We start from the raw sequence: 16,980 nt of genomic DNA on the forward strand, positions 1-16,980 counted from the left end.
TAGAGCAATAACCAGAGATACAACCAGATATACAGTCATCATCTCTGCTCTCACAGGGCTGTCTCCACAGGACAGCCTGATGGCTGGAAAGTATTTCTAATACTGTGGGGCAGTGCTGATGAGGGGGTGCAGAAGTGTGGGGGTGCTTGGGATAGCATGAGCCCTAAGGGATGAGAAGATGGTGGCCAGGCGAGGGCAGCAGGGGGCATGATCTGGTGAAGGCAGCAGCAGGGTGAGATACGGGGGCTGAGAGAGGGCTGGGCAGGAATGGTTCCTACCTTCTGGTAGAAGCCCAGCTCCTTGATCACAGGCTGCCTCTCTGGGCCCTGCTGGCCCAGTCCCTGGGGCCTCGCTGGCATCATCTCTGCTGTTGACATATGGTCCCTTTAAGAAGCACACCAGCTACATATGTTGCCTTTTTAAGCTGTGAACTCCTTAAGGCACCATGAGGCTGGGAGCCCTGACAGGTTTCTAGGACCCTAGTGTTGGGCTGCCAAATAGGGCTATCTCCTTCCTGAGTGGTAATGCCAAGGTCTAGGCTACTTAGCATGACCAGCTCCCGGGCCTTAGTCTGTATTCTGTGACCTACTCCAAACCTGGGAAAGCTCTCCTCAGCTTCCAAGGCCTTTCTTTGAACAACAGCCTTTCCCCTTTCTGAGGCCCTCATTTTGTTTTCTTCTATCCTCAAATGAAGCCCTTGCTTGTTCTTACTTGTCACTCTCTGTCTTCCACAGGTCCAGCTGCAGCTACTGACGGCCATCGTGAAACTTTTCCTGAAGAAGCCGACAGAGACCCAGGAACTGGTACAGCAGGTTCTCAGCTTGGCTACTCAGGTCAGTGCCTGCGCCTCTCTGCTGTGCCCTGTGCAGGTCTCACTCCACAGGGGGTGCTTGGGTCCAAGGAGCCTGCCAGACCTTCCTGCCAAGGTCCTGTTCCTAAGACTGGCACCACTGGGGGGTTGGCTCTAGAGTAATCCAGCATCCCTGCTCAGGGAGCTCAGTCACAGATAAATCACGATGGAGTGGGTCGGGTGGTGAAGTTGAGATAGACTATAAACAGAAGAGGAGAGGGAGGTCTGGGAGAACCAGAGGGTTTGTATGACAGGGAAGACAGATTTTGGAGAGGAGTGAGGAGTGGGGATAGGAGCAGGACTGGCCTATTTAACACTGGGCTAGAGTGGGAAATCGAGGGGCCAGGCCACGTTTAGGGACAGGTAATGTGGGACTGCTCAGGATCACTGCTGTTGGCCAGCACTATGACCATGCCTCAGTCATGGGGCATGGGGAGGGGCTCCTTCCTTCTCTCCAGCTGGTTGCTCTGTTCCAAGTTTAATAGGCTTCTCATCACCTCTTCTACTGCTTAAGGACTCTGATAACCCAGACTTGCGGGACCGTGGCTACATCTACTGGCGTCTGCTCTCCACGGACCCAGTGGCTGCCAAGGAGGTGGTATTGGCTGAGAAGCCACTCATCTCTGAAGAGACAGACCTCATTGAGCCCACACTGCTGGACGAGCTCATCTGCTACATTGGCACCCTGGCTTCTGTCTACCATAAGCCTCCCAGCGCCTTTGTGGAGGGGGGCCGGGGCGTTGTGCACAAGAGCCTGCCACCTCGCACTGCCTCGTGAGTGAAGTGGGCCAGTCTCTAGGCTGAGCATCCCCACCTGGTTTTGCGGTTCATTAACCCAAGCACTCAAGCCTGATGCGATAACCCATGGCAAGGCTGGAATCAAGGAAATTACCATTCTAGTGACTTTTTTTTTTTAAGATTTTATTTATTTATTCATAGAAACACAGAGAATGAGAGGCAGAGACACAGGCAGAGGGAGAAGCAGGCTCCATGCAGAGAGCCTGACGTGGGATTTGATCCAGGATCTCCAGGATCATGCCCTGGGCTGCAGGAGGCACTAAACTGCTGCGCCACTGGGGCTGCCCGTGACTTTTTTTTATAATTAATTTATTTATTTGATAGAAAAATGTGGGGTGGGGTGGGGTGGAGGGGGCGAGAGAGAGACTCTCAAGCAGATTCCTGTTGAGCTCAATCAATCCCACAACCTGAGATTAAGACTTGAGCTGAAATTAAGAGTAGAGTCACACAGGCACCCCCATTCTACTGAACCACCCAGGTGCCCCCATTCTAATGTCTTTTTTTTTTTTTTTTTTTTTTTTTTTCTCTTTTTTTTTTTTCTTTTTTTCTAATGTCTTTTTAATGAATGTTTACTACATACCAGGATGATTTCATTTGATCCTTAACAATAGCTCTAAGAGGTCTCCCCATTTAACAGACGAGGACAGTAGGACAGAGAGCTTGAGGGCCTGGTGCAGCATCCCACAACCAGCATAGCTAGTCACAGCCCCAATTCTAATTCCAGAGCCCTGTTCTTCTCACCCTCCTCTGCCACTCCCTGGTGGTTGGTTTGGCTTTGGTGCCCAGTTCTCCAGAACAGACATCAGTCTTTAGAATGTGCTAAGTAATGGAAATACAGAGGACCCCTCCCTTCACTCACCCCCATGAAGCTGGATCTCTTGGAGACCCAAAAAGATGTATCAGTCATAGGAAAGGGGAACGGGAGGGGGCGTATAGACAGCCCTTCTGGAACAGTGAGGAGACCCAGGTGCTTGTCCTGGGAGAGGATACTACAGACTGAGGACTCTGATCTCCCTGAGACAGCCCAGGGCCCACCCCACTGACCCTCTCCCTCCTGTGTCCTCACAGGAACGAGAGCACAGAAAGCCCTGAGACGGCCCCTGCCGGAGCACCCTCTGGTGAGCAGCCAGATGTCATTCCCACCCAGGGCGACCTACTGGGTGACCTCCTCAACCTGGACCTCGGCCCCCCGGTGAGCGGCCCACCTCTGGCCACCTCCTCAGTGCAGATGGGAGCCGTGGACCTTCTTGGTGGAGGCCTTGACAGCCTGGTATGTCCTGGGGCCCCCTCTGGATGATCTTGATAATGACCTTCAGAGGAGCAATCACTGAACATCCCGTCTGTGCCATTCACCAACCAAGGGCCTCAGGTACACCTATTTGTGAAGGTGACTATGTCACTCCCTACTTAGAGGGGAGAAAACAGGCTTCAAGAGTTCAGGTGATCTTCCTTCCAACAGCGCATAGTATGTGGCAGATACGGGACTTAGCCTCTTGCCAAGCCACTGAGCCCCAACAGATTTGGGACCTGTAAGGCTAGAGGAGCCAGACCAGTGTCCACTTACCCCACATCCTGCACCAGCGTGGGGTAACATCCCAACAGGCCCAAGAGGCCCATGAGAAGTCAGGGACAGTCCCCCTCTGTAGAAAGGGTATGGTAAGACTGGACTGGGTATCTTCCTGGGACTTCTTCAGGTAGCTGGTAGAGCCGGGAGGAGAGGGTAGCAGAGCCCCTGTCACTTGGTCATGTCTGGCTCAGGTCCCCTAGGCATCACACAAGAAAGGGTAGGAAGGGTCATGCCAGAAGACGTGGGTGGTAGAGTGAAGCCCCAAAAGCAGTGTCCTTCATAGAGATAGCCTGGGCCCCCTCTTAAGCCTGGCACTGTCTTGCCTCAGACTCCTCTCAATGGAGCAACAGTGACTAATCTTTTCCCTCTTTCCCTCTCTCTCTTGTCTCTCTGTCTTCTTTCCTGGCTTTTCTCTCTGCATGTGGCTGCCTGTTCTCTTCACCCTGCCTGCTTCTGCTTGGAGATGGGGGATGAGCCTGAAGGGGTACGGTTCAACCCTTGTGCCATCTAGCCTTTGTCCCTGCTCTTCCTGAGTGCTGGCCCAGCATCCCAAGGGGTGGATGATGTCAAAGCAGTCCCTCCTTGCTGAGCTGTGGCCTTCTATCTAGTGTCCCATCCTCAGTACCCTGAGACAAAGTTGCCTTGTCACTCTGTGGATCAGCCGCGCTCTCAGTTTCCAAGGGCTCTCCGTGACATCCTGGAGAGTGTGTTTCTGTCCACTTAGCCTCACAGCAGTGGTCTTGGGTACTCCTTTTATCTGTGGGCTGCAGGTTAGTTTATGAGTATCCCAAGCCCTTTCCCAGAGGTCACTCCTTAGGCTGGAGGCTTGCAGGTCATGGGAAGGCACAATCTCTCTTCTCTACTCCCCTCACCCTGTCTTGTCTCTGCAACTTAGAGTTGGTATGACAGCAGCCCTGCAGCCCCCCTCCTGCCCCGTCCCATTTTCTAGAGTGCCAGGTGCGCCTCTCATGCTGGGCCCCTGATGTCCCCACCTCTAAAGCCTGCCTCTGACCCCTTTCCCTTCCTTTCCAGATCGGGGGCCCCAACTTTGTGGCACCCCCAGCAGCAGCAGTCCCAGCGAACCTAGGAGCAACCATGGGCAGTGGCCTGAGTGACCTCTTCGACCTGACAAGTGGCGTGGGCACGCTGTCAGGGTCGTATGTGGCCCCCAAAGCAGTAAGTACCACACCTCCTTTCACGGCAGGAGCAGAGGGAAGTTAGACACTGATGTCTGGGTTCCTTAAATGGCCTGTTCCGTGGAATCTGCTCAGGCCAACAAAGATGGGTTCCAGGAGCAATAGTTTGCCAACCCGATGCTGAGGGCAGCCAGGAGCCGTGGGAGCACAGGGAAGAGATGCTAGGTTGGGCCTGGGGGCCTGGAATCATCTCCCAGAGCAGAGCTCAGGCCTGTAGATCAAGTCAGAATTTGGTAAGGGGCACCTGGGTGGCTCAGTTGGTTAAGTGTCTGCCTTCAGCTCTGGTCGTGATCTCAGGGTCCTGGGATGGAGCCCTGTGTTGGGCTCCCTGCTCTGCATGGAGTCTGCTTCTCCCTCTCCCTCAGTCGCTCGCCTTCTTGTCCTCATGCTCTATATCTCTCTGTCAAATAAATAAAATCTTAAAAAAAAAGAATTAGGCAAAAGTGGAGAGAAGGCTCCAAGTGGAGATAAAGCCTGTGGAAAGGCCTGGAGGTAAGGGAGAGCCCACCTCTCCCAGAGAACTGACAGAGGCCCCGTGTAGTTAGAGCAGCAGTTCTGGGGGCTGTCCTGCCCAGTGCCCCTCCCTCCTGGATGATAGACATAGTCTAACACATCCTTTATTTCCAATTCTTTTTTTTTTTTTTTAATCCAAAATCTGTTTATTGGGATAGTGTCCCACTCATCTTGATTCAGGGAGCTTTTAGTGCTGCTTCCGCCTGAAGGACCCTCCTTCTGTAAGCCTTGCTTTTCCTCCCGTGGGCTGGCAGAGGACGGTAGAACAGCCGGCACACAGAACTACCGTCTGTGCGTGGCTGAAGACGGTGGTGATTTTGTAGCATCCCGGGCACTTTACGTCCATGAAGTAGGAGTTGGGGCTCTGCACCAGGCGCTTCTTCTTGTGCTTCCTCTTCTCCTCTTCCAGGGACGGGTGCAGGAGATCCTTTGCAAGGGGCATGTTCTCGTGGGGAGGTCGTCACCGCCGGAAAGGACCTTTATTTCCAATTCTTGAAGGAGATTTGTGGACTGTGCAGCCTACCTATACTTATCACTTCAGAATCAGAAAGATACTATCACTTCATGAAAGAGGAATATACTTCTATATTTCAACTGTAAAGGCTTAGGTATACCCACCCTGAAAGATCTGGTGTCGTCAGGTGTAGGCACATTAGAGTCCACACGATGGCCACACATAGTGTTTGTAGCCCGAGTGCTATAAACTATAGCTATAAACAATGTGGCTGGTGGTGCCCTTAGTTCCTGAAATGGTGACTGACTCCCAGTGAAGTTCCAATAAAACAAAACAGAGAATAAGCTTTTTTTTTTTTAGTTTCCCCATAGTTAGGTTCCCACCAATTTCAGGATATATTTAAACCATGCAAGACATACTCAAAGGGATGCAGGACAATGGCTCAGTGATGGGACTTTTGTCCTCCCGGCAACATGTCCAGCATCCCTGACCCTGGCCCATTAAGTGTCATGCCTCCTTGCCATTGTGCCACCTGAAGATGCCCATAGATGCCATCCAGATCCAGATCCCACTGTGCTACCTAGAGCTAGTACTCTCCATGACTCCCACCTAGACTATAGATTAAGGAGGGAAGAAGCTGGCAAAATCAGCATCGCCAGGCTGTGAGGGTTTCCCTCAGTCTTGGTGCAATGAAACCATTAAAAGGTTTTAAGCAGGGGATCCCTTGGTGGCTCAGTGGTTTAGCACCTGCCTTCGGCCCTGGGTATGATCCTGGAATCCCGGGATCTCGAGTCCCACTTCAGGCTCCCTGCATGGAGCCTGCTTCTCCCCTGCCTGTGTCTCTGCCTCTCTCTCTCTCTTTCTCTCTCTCTCTCTCTCTCTCCCGCTTTCCCTCTCTCCTCTCTCTCTCTGTGTCTCTCATGAATAAATAAATAAAATCTTTTTAAAAAGGGAGTGGGGGAAAAAAAAAAAAAAAAAAAAAAAAAAAAAAAGGAGTGGGGGGATTCCTGGGTGGCTCAGCGGTTTGGCGTCTGCCTTTGGCCCAGGGCACGATCCTGGAGTACAGGATTGAGTCCCGTGTCTGGCTCCCAGCATGGAGCCTACTTCTCCCTCTGCCTGTCTCTCTCTCTCTTTCTCTCTCTCTCTCTCTATCATAAGTAAATAAATAAATAAATCTTTAAAAAAAAAAAGGGTTTTAAGCAGAAGTAAAACATTTATACTGAAGAGAGATTGCTTTGCCTACACTGTGGAGGCAGATTGGAAGGGGTAGGATAGAAGTGAAGTACCCAGTGAGGAGGCCAATAGGAATTGATGTGTGCTGATGGCGCCTGGACAAGAAGGGCGCCTTTGAGGCTGGAGGCAATAGACTGCACTGGGAGGTGGGCCTGGTAGGGTGTGGGGGCTGGCAAGGAGGGATGGATGCTGGCTCAGGCAGTGGAATGGAGGTGCCATTTGCCAAAATGGGGGCGAGGGAAAGGAGAGCTGAGTTTAGGAGTCAAGAACATGGGGGCCTGGCGCTAAGAAGAGTGTGGTGTGGGCCACACTCTCAGCATCGAGGTAGCTGCCAGAGGGGATGGACCTGGCCTGATCTCCCCACAACACTCAGGTCAGACACGGTGTCTGCCACTTCTCACTTAGTTCTCAGTGAGAGCCTCTCTCTCTCTCTTCCAAGGCTCCCTCCCCAGAGCAGAATAGAGCTGGGCTTTAGGGGCAAGGTGATATCTCTCTTGTGACTGGGGAGTTGTGAGCCAGCACCTGCCCTGCCCTGGCCTCACTGGGTATGCCAGCTGTACCTGCAGCGGTGGTGGCCAGAGCCCCCAGGTATGATCAGGGCCCATGGCAGATAGCAAGTCTAGTGCTAGCAGCTGCACACTTCCATGCTGTGGACTGCACAGCCCCCACCCCACTAAATCCTGCCAGAAGCCTGACGGGGCTATTACTCTTGTTCTAAGGTTGAGAAATCTGAGTGCTTTTGCCTAAGGTCACCTAGCAGGTAAGTGACAGAGTCTGAAACTGAATGCAGAGTGGCACCAAAGCCCCCATTCCTGATACCTACATGATCATGCCCCACAGTGTTTGAGAACATCCTGTGTGCCTGAACATCATTGATTGTCAGAATCACTAATTACTACCCAGATGGGCTACCTCAATGCATGAGGCCGATGGATACATGTTAAAAGCCCAGTGTAACAGGCATAAGGCGGGACCAAATGACAAGAGCAGCAAAGACTCCTGCAGTCCTGTGCATGCCAGGCCTTGCCAGGATGCAGAGCTGCCAGGAATATAAAGTCCGGAACTGGCCCCAGGGGAGCTGGCCCTTTGCTTGTGTGTTCATTTTAATAGATATTATTACTGCTTTTTCTTAGTGGAGGGCCAGATGGGCGTACCAACAGTGAATGCTAGAAATGAGAGGTTAGAGGATCACCTGGTCAGAGGAATTTAGGGCAATCTGCTTAGAAGAGGAGTCCTTACAATACCATTTCCCCATTATCTTAGACACAGGAATTTCTGGAGTGAAGGTGCATTCTTCCTTCAGAAGCAGTAGGGATGTTATCTATGTTTTCCTAACAGTACTGTGACTACCTAGAATGGTTTGTCCCATGTTCATTCTCCCCACCACACTGGTGGGGGTAAATACGTTCTCCAACCTTCTTGGCCAAGGGAATGAGGTTTTCTTGGCATAAGATCTTGGGAGTTCCTCAAGCATTTGGACCAGTGAGTGGTGATGTTTCTTTGGGTTTTTCAGTAAATGTTGAGGGTTAGTTCTGTGGTAGGACCTATGCTAGACTCCATGAAGCCACGGTGACCAAGAGAAATGAGGTCCCCACTGTCAGCAGTCAGTCCCAGTGACAGAGGCAGTTCTGCAAGAACTGTGAGAGGTAGCCCGCTGGAGGGGCCAGGCCTCAGGAAGCGGCTGTGCTGGGAGTGGAGGGTCCTCATAGCTCTCTGTTTGCCTGTCTCAGCTGAAGCTGAAGCCCTGTGATTCTACCCTCACACCTTTGTCCCAGGAAAACAAAGGATGATCAGGCTAGTGAGTACCATGTGGGTGGACCTACAGAAGCACTTTACAGACAGAGGACAGTGCGGGGTGGGGGAGGAGGAGCAGGTTCAGTCGAGCCTGACAGAGGGGGCAGCCAGGACATGGAGGCTCTGGGCAGTTAAAGTGTCACAGCATTGGAGGAGTTAATCTCTATGCCCCACATGGGGCTCAAACTCATGACACTGAGCTCAAGAGTCAGGTGCCCCCATATTTGCATTTTAGAAGATGACCTTAGGGCAGCCCTAGTGGCACAGCAGTTTAGCGCCCCCTGCAGCCCAGGGTGTGATCCTGGAGACCCAGGATCGAGTCCCACATCAGGCTCCCTGCATGGAGCCTGCTTCTCCCTCTGCCTGTGTCTCTGCCTCTCTCTCTCTGTGTCTCTATGAATAAATAAAAAAATAATAATAAAAAAAGAAGATGACCTTAGCTGCTGTGGAGAGCAGGGATTGGGGTACCCCAAGGGCTTCTGTCTTACCTGGTGGACTCTGACTGTGGCTCAGATGCAGGTGCTGCCTGCTGAGAGAAGTAGAGGCCCTGGTGGCAGATGGAGGAGGTAACGGTGACAGGACCCAATCTGCATGACTGTGGTATGGGGCTTGGGGTTGGCTGAGAGTGGGGACCCAGATGACACTGAAGTTCCTGGTGTCAGCACCTTGAGAAACTGTAAGACGTTCACCAACACAGGGCCCCTTGGGGAAGCTCTCGAGGAGGCCTGGACCTTTTGACATTGGAGGGGGGCCTGTGAGGGATCTGAGAGAACAAAGACTTGAAAGGCATTTACATGGCTATGGATGATGCCTGCTGGTGTCCTTCATGGTTGGGGCTTTAATTCAAGATATTTCACTCTGCCAACATGCCTCTCTTGTGACTGGCTTAGAGCAAGCTCTAAGCCAAGGATGTAAAGAAAGAAAAGCAAAAAAAAAAAAAAGAAAGAAAGAAAAAGAAAGAAAGAAAGAAGCAGAGCCCTTCCTTCAAAGAACTAACTGGGTACAGGGGATACAGATACACAGGCTCACATTTATCTGCTAAAATGTCATGGTAGTATGGATGCAAGGAAGGAATCTAGGTGTGGGCTTCCCAGAGGAGGTGGCTCTTGAGCTGAGGCTCCCATGACAGCCAAGCAGCAGAGGGCCTGCCAGGCAAGAGGTCCTCTTAGGTACTGTCCTTGGACAGCCCAGTTTCCATGATTAAAAGGCCAGCCCTGCCTTCTGTGAGGAAGGACAGACTGTGACAGCCAGGAAGGCCTCAGGCTCTGGCTGAGGCCCCAGATGCCATTGGGCTCTTAACTCTACTTGACTCCTCTGGAGGCTGGCAGGGTCCACATGTCTCATCTCCTTTCTCAGTACTACTTACTGAATGTTACTTCTTGGACCTTTAAAGACTCAGGTCAACCCTTGGGCATACCAAGCCCCTCTCTACCCCGGGCTGCTCTGATACAGAGCCACACTGTGGTGGTGGCCTTGGATGGGCCATGCAGGATTGTTCCTCTCGTCCCAAGATCCACATGGTCATCTCCTAATGGTAAAGGCAGGTGTGGGCCTCAATCTGGGAGGCCCCTGATGGAGAAGGGGAGAGAGGGATGGTGAAGGAGAAGCGGGGAATGGTGCTCAGGTGGGCTGCTGTTAACTTTTAGGGAAGTGGTAAACACGAGCCTCCTCTCCACTGTCTTCCCTGTAGGTGTGGCTCCCAGCTATGAAGGCCAAGGGGTTGGAGATTTCAGGTACCTTCACCCGCCAGGTGGGCTCCATTTCCATGGATCTACAGCTGACCAACAAGGCCCTCCAGGTCATGACCGACTTTGCCATCCAGTTTAACCGCAACAGGTGAGCTCCCAAGGCCAGTGTGATGACAGCCCTTGCTGGTGACTGCAGGCAGGAGCCAAGAGCTCTGAGGGGTCTGGTGCCTCTTTTCTGGGGAAGGTGGATATTCCTCACAGCTGCATCTCAGACCAAAACTGTCTAAAGCAATGATTTTTTTTTCCTTTCCTCATGACCTCTTTAGGTAGACTCTAAAGTATTTGGCAGAGGGTTAGGGTATCTCTCCTTATTTTTGCCTTCCTCCACTGCTCAAAGAGTGTTTTCTGATAAGAACCCCCAGCTCCAGACTAGGAGCCTGCCTTTGGCAAACACCCCACATAATAGGAGGGAGCCTCCTCTCCGGGCCTAAGTTGCTGCCACCTCAGGGCCCAGCTCTAAGAAGGCTGACTGGGAATGGCCCTGCCTGCCCACCAACCCCTTGTGGCACAGGTTTAACCTATCAGACGGGTCCTCTGGGAGTGGTGGCTGCTGGGTGGCTCTGGGAGTGGTGGCTCTGGGAGTGGTGGCTTCACCCCTCTGGGTCCCCTGCACTGGCAGTCCTGGGGAAGGTTTCCTCCCTGGCACCAGCAGGGTCTGCACAGGCCAGGCCAGCTAGGCCAGGGCTCTCTGGGGACCCAAGCAGCCTCTCCTGATGATTCTTCTTCCTGAGTGGCTCTAGTGATGAGCAAACTGAGCCTCTAAGAAGTTGACTGAAGGGGCTGCTTCCTCAGGGAGAGCCACAGGCCAGTGGGTCCTGACCCTCCGTCAGCTCTGCTACTTATCCTTAGATGGCCCTAGAGGCCATAGAAGCACTCCAAGTTCCAAGGGGAAGTCCCAGTGATGGCTCATAATAGACTTAGAGGGTGCTGACAACTCCCTGGGTGGCAGGCCCTGTGCTGAGGATTTTAAAAGTATTATCTTTCTTTGAGCTACTTGACAGCCCAGTGAGGTCAATACCATTGTCCCCCTTTCTTTTTTTTTTAAAGATTTTATTTAAAAATTTTTTTTTTAAATAAAGATTTTATTTATTTATTTATTTATTCATGAGAGACACAGAGAAAGAGAGGCAGAGACATAGGCAGAGAGAGAAGCAGGGTCCACGCAGAGCCCAACATGAGACTCGATCCCAGGACTCCAGGATCACACCCTGGGCCAAAGGCAGGCGCTCAACCACTGAGCCACCCAGGCATTCCCCATTGTTCCCCTTTCAGTAGATAATGACACCTGGGTTCAGAGAGGACTAGTGCTTTTGCCCTAGTGGGCAGGCAGCAGGCAGTGGGGGAGTTCCAGGAAAGCCTGAAGAGCCAGGCTAGCACAGAGGCCTAGGGTTCCCCACATCATCTCCCACCATGTCCCACACAGGCCTGATTGCCATCATGGGCAGAATGCAGGCAAAGTGAAGCAGCTCAAGCTCAAGATCTCAGCAGTGCCACTCATCCCATAGGGTCTGAGCACAGGCCTGCCCCTCCCTGAGTTTTCATGACTTGGAATATGAGAGAATATATATCTCTCACTGTTTTTATGAGGGTAGGAGTTGGTATAATATCAAATGGCCAGCCTGGGCACAGTGAGCTGTCAGTTCATGGTCCTGTGTCTGAGACTCATGGGGATCCTCCCCTCCTGATTTACCCACATGTTGCTTTACCGAGAAGTAGGGCTTTCTTGAATCTCTCTTTGGCAAGTTCTAGCCCAGAAAGTAAAGCCTGGTTTCTTGCTTGGGATAGTCACATCCCTCCTGAAAGATGGGAATTGGTAGCAGAAACTTGGACAGTCTTCAGTTAGAAGCAGCTTATAAAATTGAACACCAATAAAAAATAAATTTATTATTAAAAAATAAAATTACAAGAAACTGAAGGGAAAAAAAGCAGCTTATAGTTCAGGTCCCTGGTGTTAGATGGAGCTCCTCAAGTGCAGAACAGAGCAAGGCCATGTTCACCAGAGCCTGCTCAGTGCATAGCCCAGAACAGAAAGTGGAACAGAGATGGGCTTTAGGCCTGCAGCTGGCCAAGGGCTCATTCCCCCTGTCCACACAGCCATTGAGCATGGGGGTCAGGAACTTGTCCATCTGTCCTGGGCCTAGAGCTGAGGTGAGGCTGGCTTACTAGAGAGGCTTTTTGCCAATGCTGCCCTAGTTCTGGAGCCAGAGGAGCCCACTCATCCCACATCAGCACCTATTCCCCCTGCCATTCCCGCGGGGGCTTCTCTCTCCCCAGCTTCGGCCTGGCCCCTGCTGCCCCCCTCCAGGTCCACGCACCACTCAGCCCCAACCAGACCGTGGAGATATCCCTGCCTCTCAACACGGTGGGCTCGGTCATGAAGATGGAGCCTCTGAACAATCTCCAGGTGTGTTCCAGGCAGAGCTAAGCACCCTACTCCTTACCTGCCCACCCACTACAGGGGAGGAGCCTAGTGGAAAGGTCTGGGGCCTGGCCTTTGTTGGCAAAGGGGTGTGTCTGTGGAGTTGTGCTCTTCGCCAAAGATCTGTCAGGGGAGGCCCGATCCAAAAGGATGAAGGGACGTGGTTACCAGGGAAGGTGTGTGAGGGAGCCTGCTCAGGTGGAGACACAGGGAGTATGCCCTTCCTGGGGCCTCAGGTGATATCAAGCATCAGGGACTGATTGAGGCCTTGTTCCTAGGTGGCTGTGAAGAACAACATTGATGTCTTCTACTTCAGCACTTTGTACCCACTGCACATCCTCTTTGTGGAGGATGGAAAGATGGGTGAGTCCTGAAGGTGTCCCAGAGTCCCTGGAATATAATGATTGGCTTTGCCCCACGATGGAGTCTGTGAGTCACCAGCCCCTCTGCAGAGCCTGAGGCAAGGGTCACGTTTCCATCAAGAACCCCTGGATGTTGTTTGGCCAGCTTTGTCCTGCAATGGGGGCCATGCCATGCAGGGGCTGTCTCATTCTATTCTCCTGCTCTACCTGCCCCTCAGCCTTGCCTTTAGTCTCTAGACAGTCTTCCCATGGCCTCCCAAGGTGAGGGCCCTAGACCATGTCACACCTGATGTCCATCTCCTGTGCCCTGGCTGGAACCCCTGAGAAGACTCATCCCCATGCTGGGAGGGCTCACTGCCAGCTCACAGCTGAGCAGAGGACTTTGCCTACATCATCTCTCGGTCACCACAGAAACCCTGTGACACAGGCTGTGATTAACGAGCAGGCTACTTGGAGCCAGAGCAGGAGGGGAGTGCATATGTGGGTGCTGGGAAGGAGAGATTTAAGGCCTCAAGGTGGGAAGCCCAGGGTCTTTGGGAGCAGCACTAGTAGCCACTTGGACAGACCTGAAGGTTTGCTCATGGAAGCAGGAGGATGCTATCACAGAGCTGGTGCCTGTCTTTAGCTTCAAGCTGGCACCCCCAAAATACCCAGGTTTATCAGGGTTCCATCCATCCTCTACCTTGTCCCTCACCCTCCAGACCGGCAGATGTTCCTGGCCACATGGAAGGACATTCCCAATGAAAATGAAGCCCAGTTCCAGATCAGAGACTGCCCCCTAAATGCAGGTAGGATTTTGCAGCCCTCCCCCACCTTCCCACCCAGTGCACACTGCCCCTCACCAATACCCCCAGCCCCCTCCCATCGCTGACCAGGGGCCCTCCTCGCTCTCAGAGGCTGTGAGCAGCAGGCTACAGAGCAGCAACATCTTCACAGTCGCCAAGAGGAATGTTGAAGGCCAGGATATGCTCTACCAGTCCCTGAAGCTCACCAACGGCATCTGGGTGCTGGCAGAGCTGCGTATCCAGCCAGGCAACCCCAGCTTCACGGTGAGGGTCCCCGCTCCTGCCCTGCCACCCCTGGGGTGTCTAACTCCATGTTCCAGGCAGCCTCTCCTTCCCTCACTCCTTCTCAGACCAGGGGTCAGTTCTGATGGGGCATGCTCTAGCCCAGTCCCTCTGAACCTGACATGAATGAGCATCAGAATTCTGACCCTAGCCTCCAACTCAGTCCCACCAGGTTACCCAGATAAGACACCACCAAACTGTCACCAAACAATGAGTTGAACTAGAAGATTCTATAAAATCGGGCCCTCTGAGGTGGTGCAGTTGGCCCAAGGCCCACCTGACTGGGAAATGGCACTGCTGGGCCCAGGCCCTGGCCCTCCTACTCTTTCTGCCTGAGGGCCCACCTGGGAGGATGCTGTTTGTGAGCATCTTGTCCTTCCTGGCCTTTGTGTCAGACCCAGTGAGGACATGGCCTCCATGGAGTGCGTGGTTGTCCTGGAGGCCGTGCTGCTGTTCCAGGCCCTAAAGAGCTCCAGGCTTTGCTTCTCCCCCTGCACCCTAGTCTCTGGCAGGCATGGGCCTCCAGATGTTGCTCCCTGGGCCCTGCTGGCGGTGCTGGCACTGTGGTCGGGCGGGGGCTGTGGCAGTGGCTTCGGTGGTAGTAATTTCCGTCTCCCTGTGTTCGGTTGCTGCATGCCCACCTTCCCTGCTGGTGCCCGTGGTGCAGGATTTGGAGGTTAGCAGATTGCTTTTCTCTTCCTCTTTCCCCTCCATTCTCCCCAGCCACACCTTGCACAGCCCGTCTACTGGCCTGGCTCCAGAGCGCCCTGCCTCTCCTAGCCTCACCTCACCCTGCTGCACCCCCAAAGCCGAGCAGACATGCATGCAGGTTGCAGGCACAGGGCACCCCAAAGCTTCCCAACCAGGTGAACCCGATTGAGGAACTGGTACCACGACTTCCCAACATGCCCAGTATGCACAGAGCCCTTCAGAGAAGATCAGGGCCCCATAGGCTCCCCACTACTGGCTCCAGAGCTCCACTTGCTCCTCCCCTAATCGCACCCTTTAGAAGCAGTGATTTTGGCAGAAGGGGTGGTGGCAATTGTTTCTCTGCTGCCTACTCTCCAGCTCATACTGTGACAAAGCTTCCTGTACCGGAACCCAGGAAGAATCCCTGGTGCCCCCCACCCCCATCTCTCCAAGCAGAGACCTGCTTCCTCCCAGACCATACCTCCTCAGAGACCCCAGCCCTTCACAGGCAGTGAAGAGCCCCAGCAGCTCTGTGGGGTAGGGGCCGGGCACTCCCCGACAGCCCCCAGCTCGTGATTCACGCTGCTCACCACTAGCTGCTCACTGCTAGGGCTGTGGTGGCTGAGCTGACAGCAGGTGTGTGGGCTGCAAGTATATTTGGTCTGCACCCAGCTGGCTGCAGCAGCCACCCCCTCCGCTTTACTACACATCTGCCCTGGCCACGCTGCCACCAGGCCACATGCTGCCACCAGGCCACATGCGCGCACCGCACTCTTCCATCTGGTTCTCACTCTCTTCCCTCCCTGCCTTCCTTCCCAGCCTCAAAGAGGAGCCTGGGGAATTCTGAGCACTCTCCCTCCCCTGACTGAGCACTCTCTTTCCCCCTGTAGCTGTCACTGAAATGTCGAGCGCCAGAGGTGTCCCAACACGTGTACCAGGCCTACGAGACCATCCTCAAGAACTGAGCTCCCATCCAGTGCCCACCCCAACCTTTTGCCAGCCCTGAGGAGCCCCCTGGAAATGGCAGCACTTCCTTCCTAGAGAGGCTGAGCAAGGTTTCTGGCCACCACGGAGTTCCCTGGTCCTGACTACCAGGCCCACCTGGGTCCTCAGGGCAAGGCAGCATTCCTCCTGGAGTGAAATCATAGTGTACTCCTGTGCTCGGGGACTCCCCTCTTCTGTTGCTGCTGACAGGGTCAGGTGAGGAGGGGACCAGGAAACAGAGCCAGAGGGGCCACAGAAGCTGGTCAGCAGACCCAGGTTTTTTCTCTTCCCTTTCCTGGCCAGTGTCTAACGGGCGAATGTATTGCTCCTTCGTTGGGGTCCTGGCTCAGGAAGCCCCCTACCCCCCAGTCTCTCTTGGATCAGTGTTAGAGGTCCTCCCTGTTGCCTGCTCTCGTGCCAGGCTGTCCTGGTGTGTGTGGAGGGTCCCCTGGTACCAGGAGAGCTCCTCTGTCAGGGGTCTGGGACTCCCAGGGCCTACACCCCTACTCTCCCTGTCTGTATCTGCCCAGGCTGGGACCCTGTGGTTGTACTAGTTGGCCCATAGCCTCCTGAACACTGACCCACATGGGCAAGACTGGGCAGAAACGCCCAGGGCCCCAGCCCAAGCTCCTGCTCCCTGGCAGTTGCACATACCCTCTCACCCCTCACCCCACTCCTTCTCTTGTCCCTGAGCACAGTGACTGCCTATGATATAGTCTTTGGCGTCCCCTGTGTTTCTGGAGCAGAGAGAGGACTAAGGGATGGGGCACATGGGTGAGCGGGGTGCTTCCCATCTGGGGTTTCTTTGGGGTTTCTCCTTAGTGTCTGCTACCCTCCCCCTGGCCTCCCAAATTTCAGTTGTGTCTGACAAAGCATTAGGTTTTCCTGTACTGCTGTTTAATAATAAAGAAAGATTCTGCTTTTGGCAATCATGGACATTTTTTTTCCCCCTCCACTAAATGTCAGAATTAAAAATTGCCTCCAGTGGTTGAGGATGGTTTTCTGACCCCTGCAGTAACTATAATATACATTGTTGACATATGTGTATATACAGATACATATACTATAGTATACATAGCACAATACACACACACATATATATAATGTATGTTTACTCTTATTTTCAAAAAGAGAAAGTGAATAAAAATTATGACATCGAGTGTGTTCCTGGCCCGTGTGTCAGGTCTGAGGCTCTTCTGGGTGGGGTCCTGGGTCCAGGATCAAGGGCTCAAGCTGTGTGCCTAGCCCCTCCCCCAGCACTCTTGGGACAGCGCCTTTCCCTCTACCCTGTCCTTAAAAACAGAC

General features: G+C 53.2%; 2 protein-coding genes and 1 non-coding gene across 7 annotated transcripts in view; 2 read left to right on the forward strand and 1 right to left on the reverse strand.

The window, feature by feature from the left end:
• Window positions 1-16,604, forward strand: part of AP1B1 (adaptor related protein complex 1 subunit beta 1) — a 57,011-nt gene extending 40,407 nt beyond the window's left edge. For 2 of the 5 annotated variants that reach the window (XM_041729069.1, XM_041729074.1), the window contains 12 exons: window positions 735-833; window positions 1,365-1,624; window positions 2,717-2,918; window positions 3,679-3,699; window positions 4,248-4,391; window positions 10,096-10,241; window positions 12,428-12,557; window positions 12,851-12,935; window positions 13,636-13,722; window positions 13,829-13,983; window positions 14,669-14,677; window positions 15,582-16,604. In XM_041729069.1, coding sequence (XP_041585003.1) covers window positions 735-833; window positions 1,365-1,624; window positions 2,717-2,918; window positions 3,679-3,699; window positions 4,248-4,391; window positions 10,096-10,241; window positions 12,428-12,557; window positions 12,851-12,935; window positions 13,636-13,722; window positions 13,829-13,983; window positions 14,669-14,677; window positions 15,582-15,656 — 1,413 coding nt within the window. In that variant the 3' untranslated portion in view covers window positions 15,657-16,604. The remainder of the gene's footprint in view (window positions 1-734; window positions 834-1,364; window positions 1,625-2,716; window positions 2,919-3,678; window positions 3,700-4,247; window positions 4,392-10,095; window positions 10,242-12,427; window positions 12,558-12,850; window positions 12,936-13,635; window positions 13,723-13,828; window positions 13,984-14,668; window positions 14,678-15,581) is intronic. The other 3 variants (XM_041729070.1, XM_041729072.1, XM_041729073.1) reach the window with 3 other exon arrangements.
• On the reverse strand, window positions 5,059-6,190 carry LOC121475630 (40S ribosomal protein S27-like). Its single transcript, XM_041729075.1, has one exon. It carries the CDS (start codon window positions 5,364-5,366, stop codon window positions 5,112-5,114), a length of 255 nt encoding a protein of 84 aa, XP_041585009.1. The 5' UTR covers window positions 5,367-6,190; the 3' UTR covers window positions 5,059-5,111.
• Window positions 10,847-10,943, forward strand: LOC121475894. Its single transcript, XR_005983843.1, has one exon. It is a non-coding gene; the product is annotated as a small nucleolar RNA SNORD125 (small nucleolar RNA).
• Window positions 16,605-16,980: the final 376 nt, after the last annotated feature.

This window comes from Vulpes lagopus, chromosome 14 (genome assembly GCF_018345385.1).
Source record: "Vulpes lagopus strain Blue_001 chromosome 14, ASM1834538v1, whole genome shotgun sequence".
Taxonomy (NCBI): Eukaryota; Metazoa; Chordata; class Mammalia; order Carnivora; family Canidae; genus Vulpes; species Vulpes lagopus.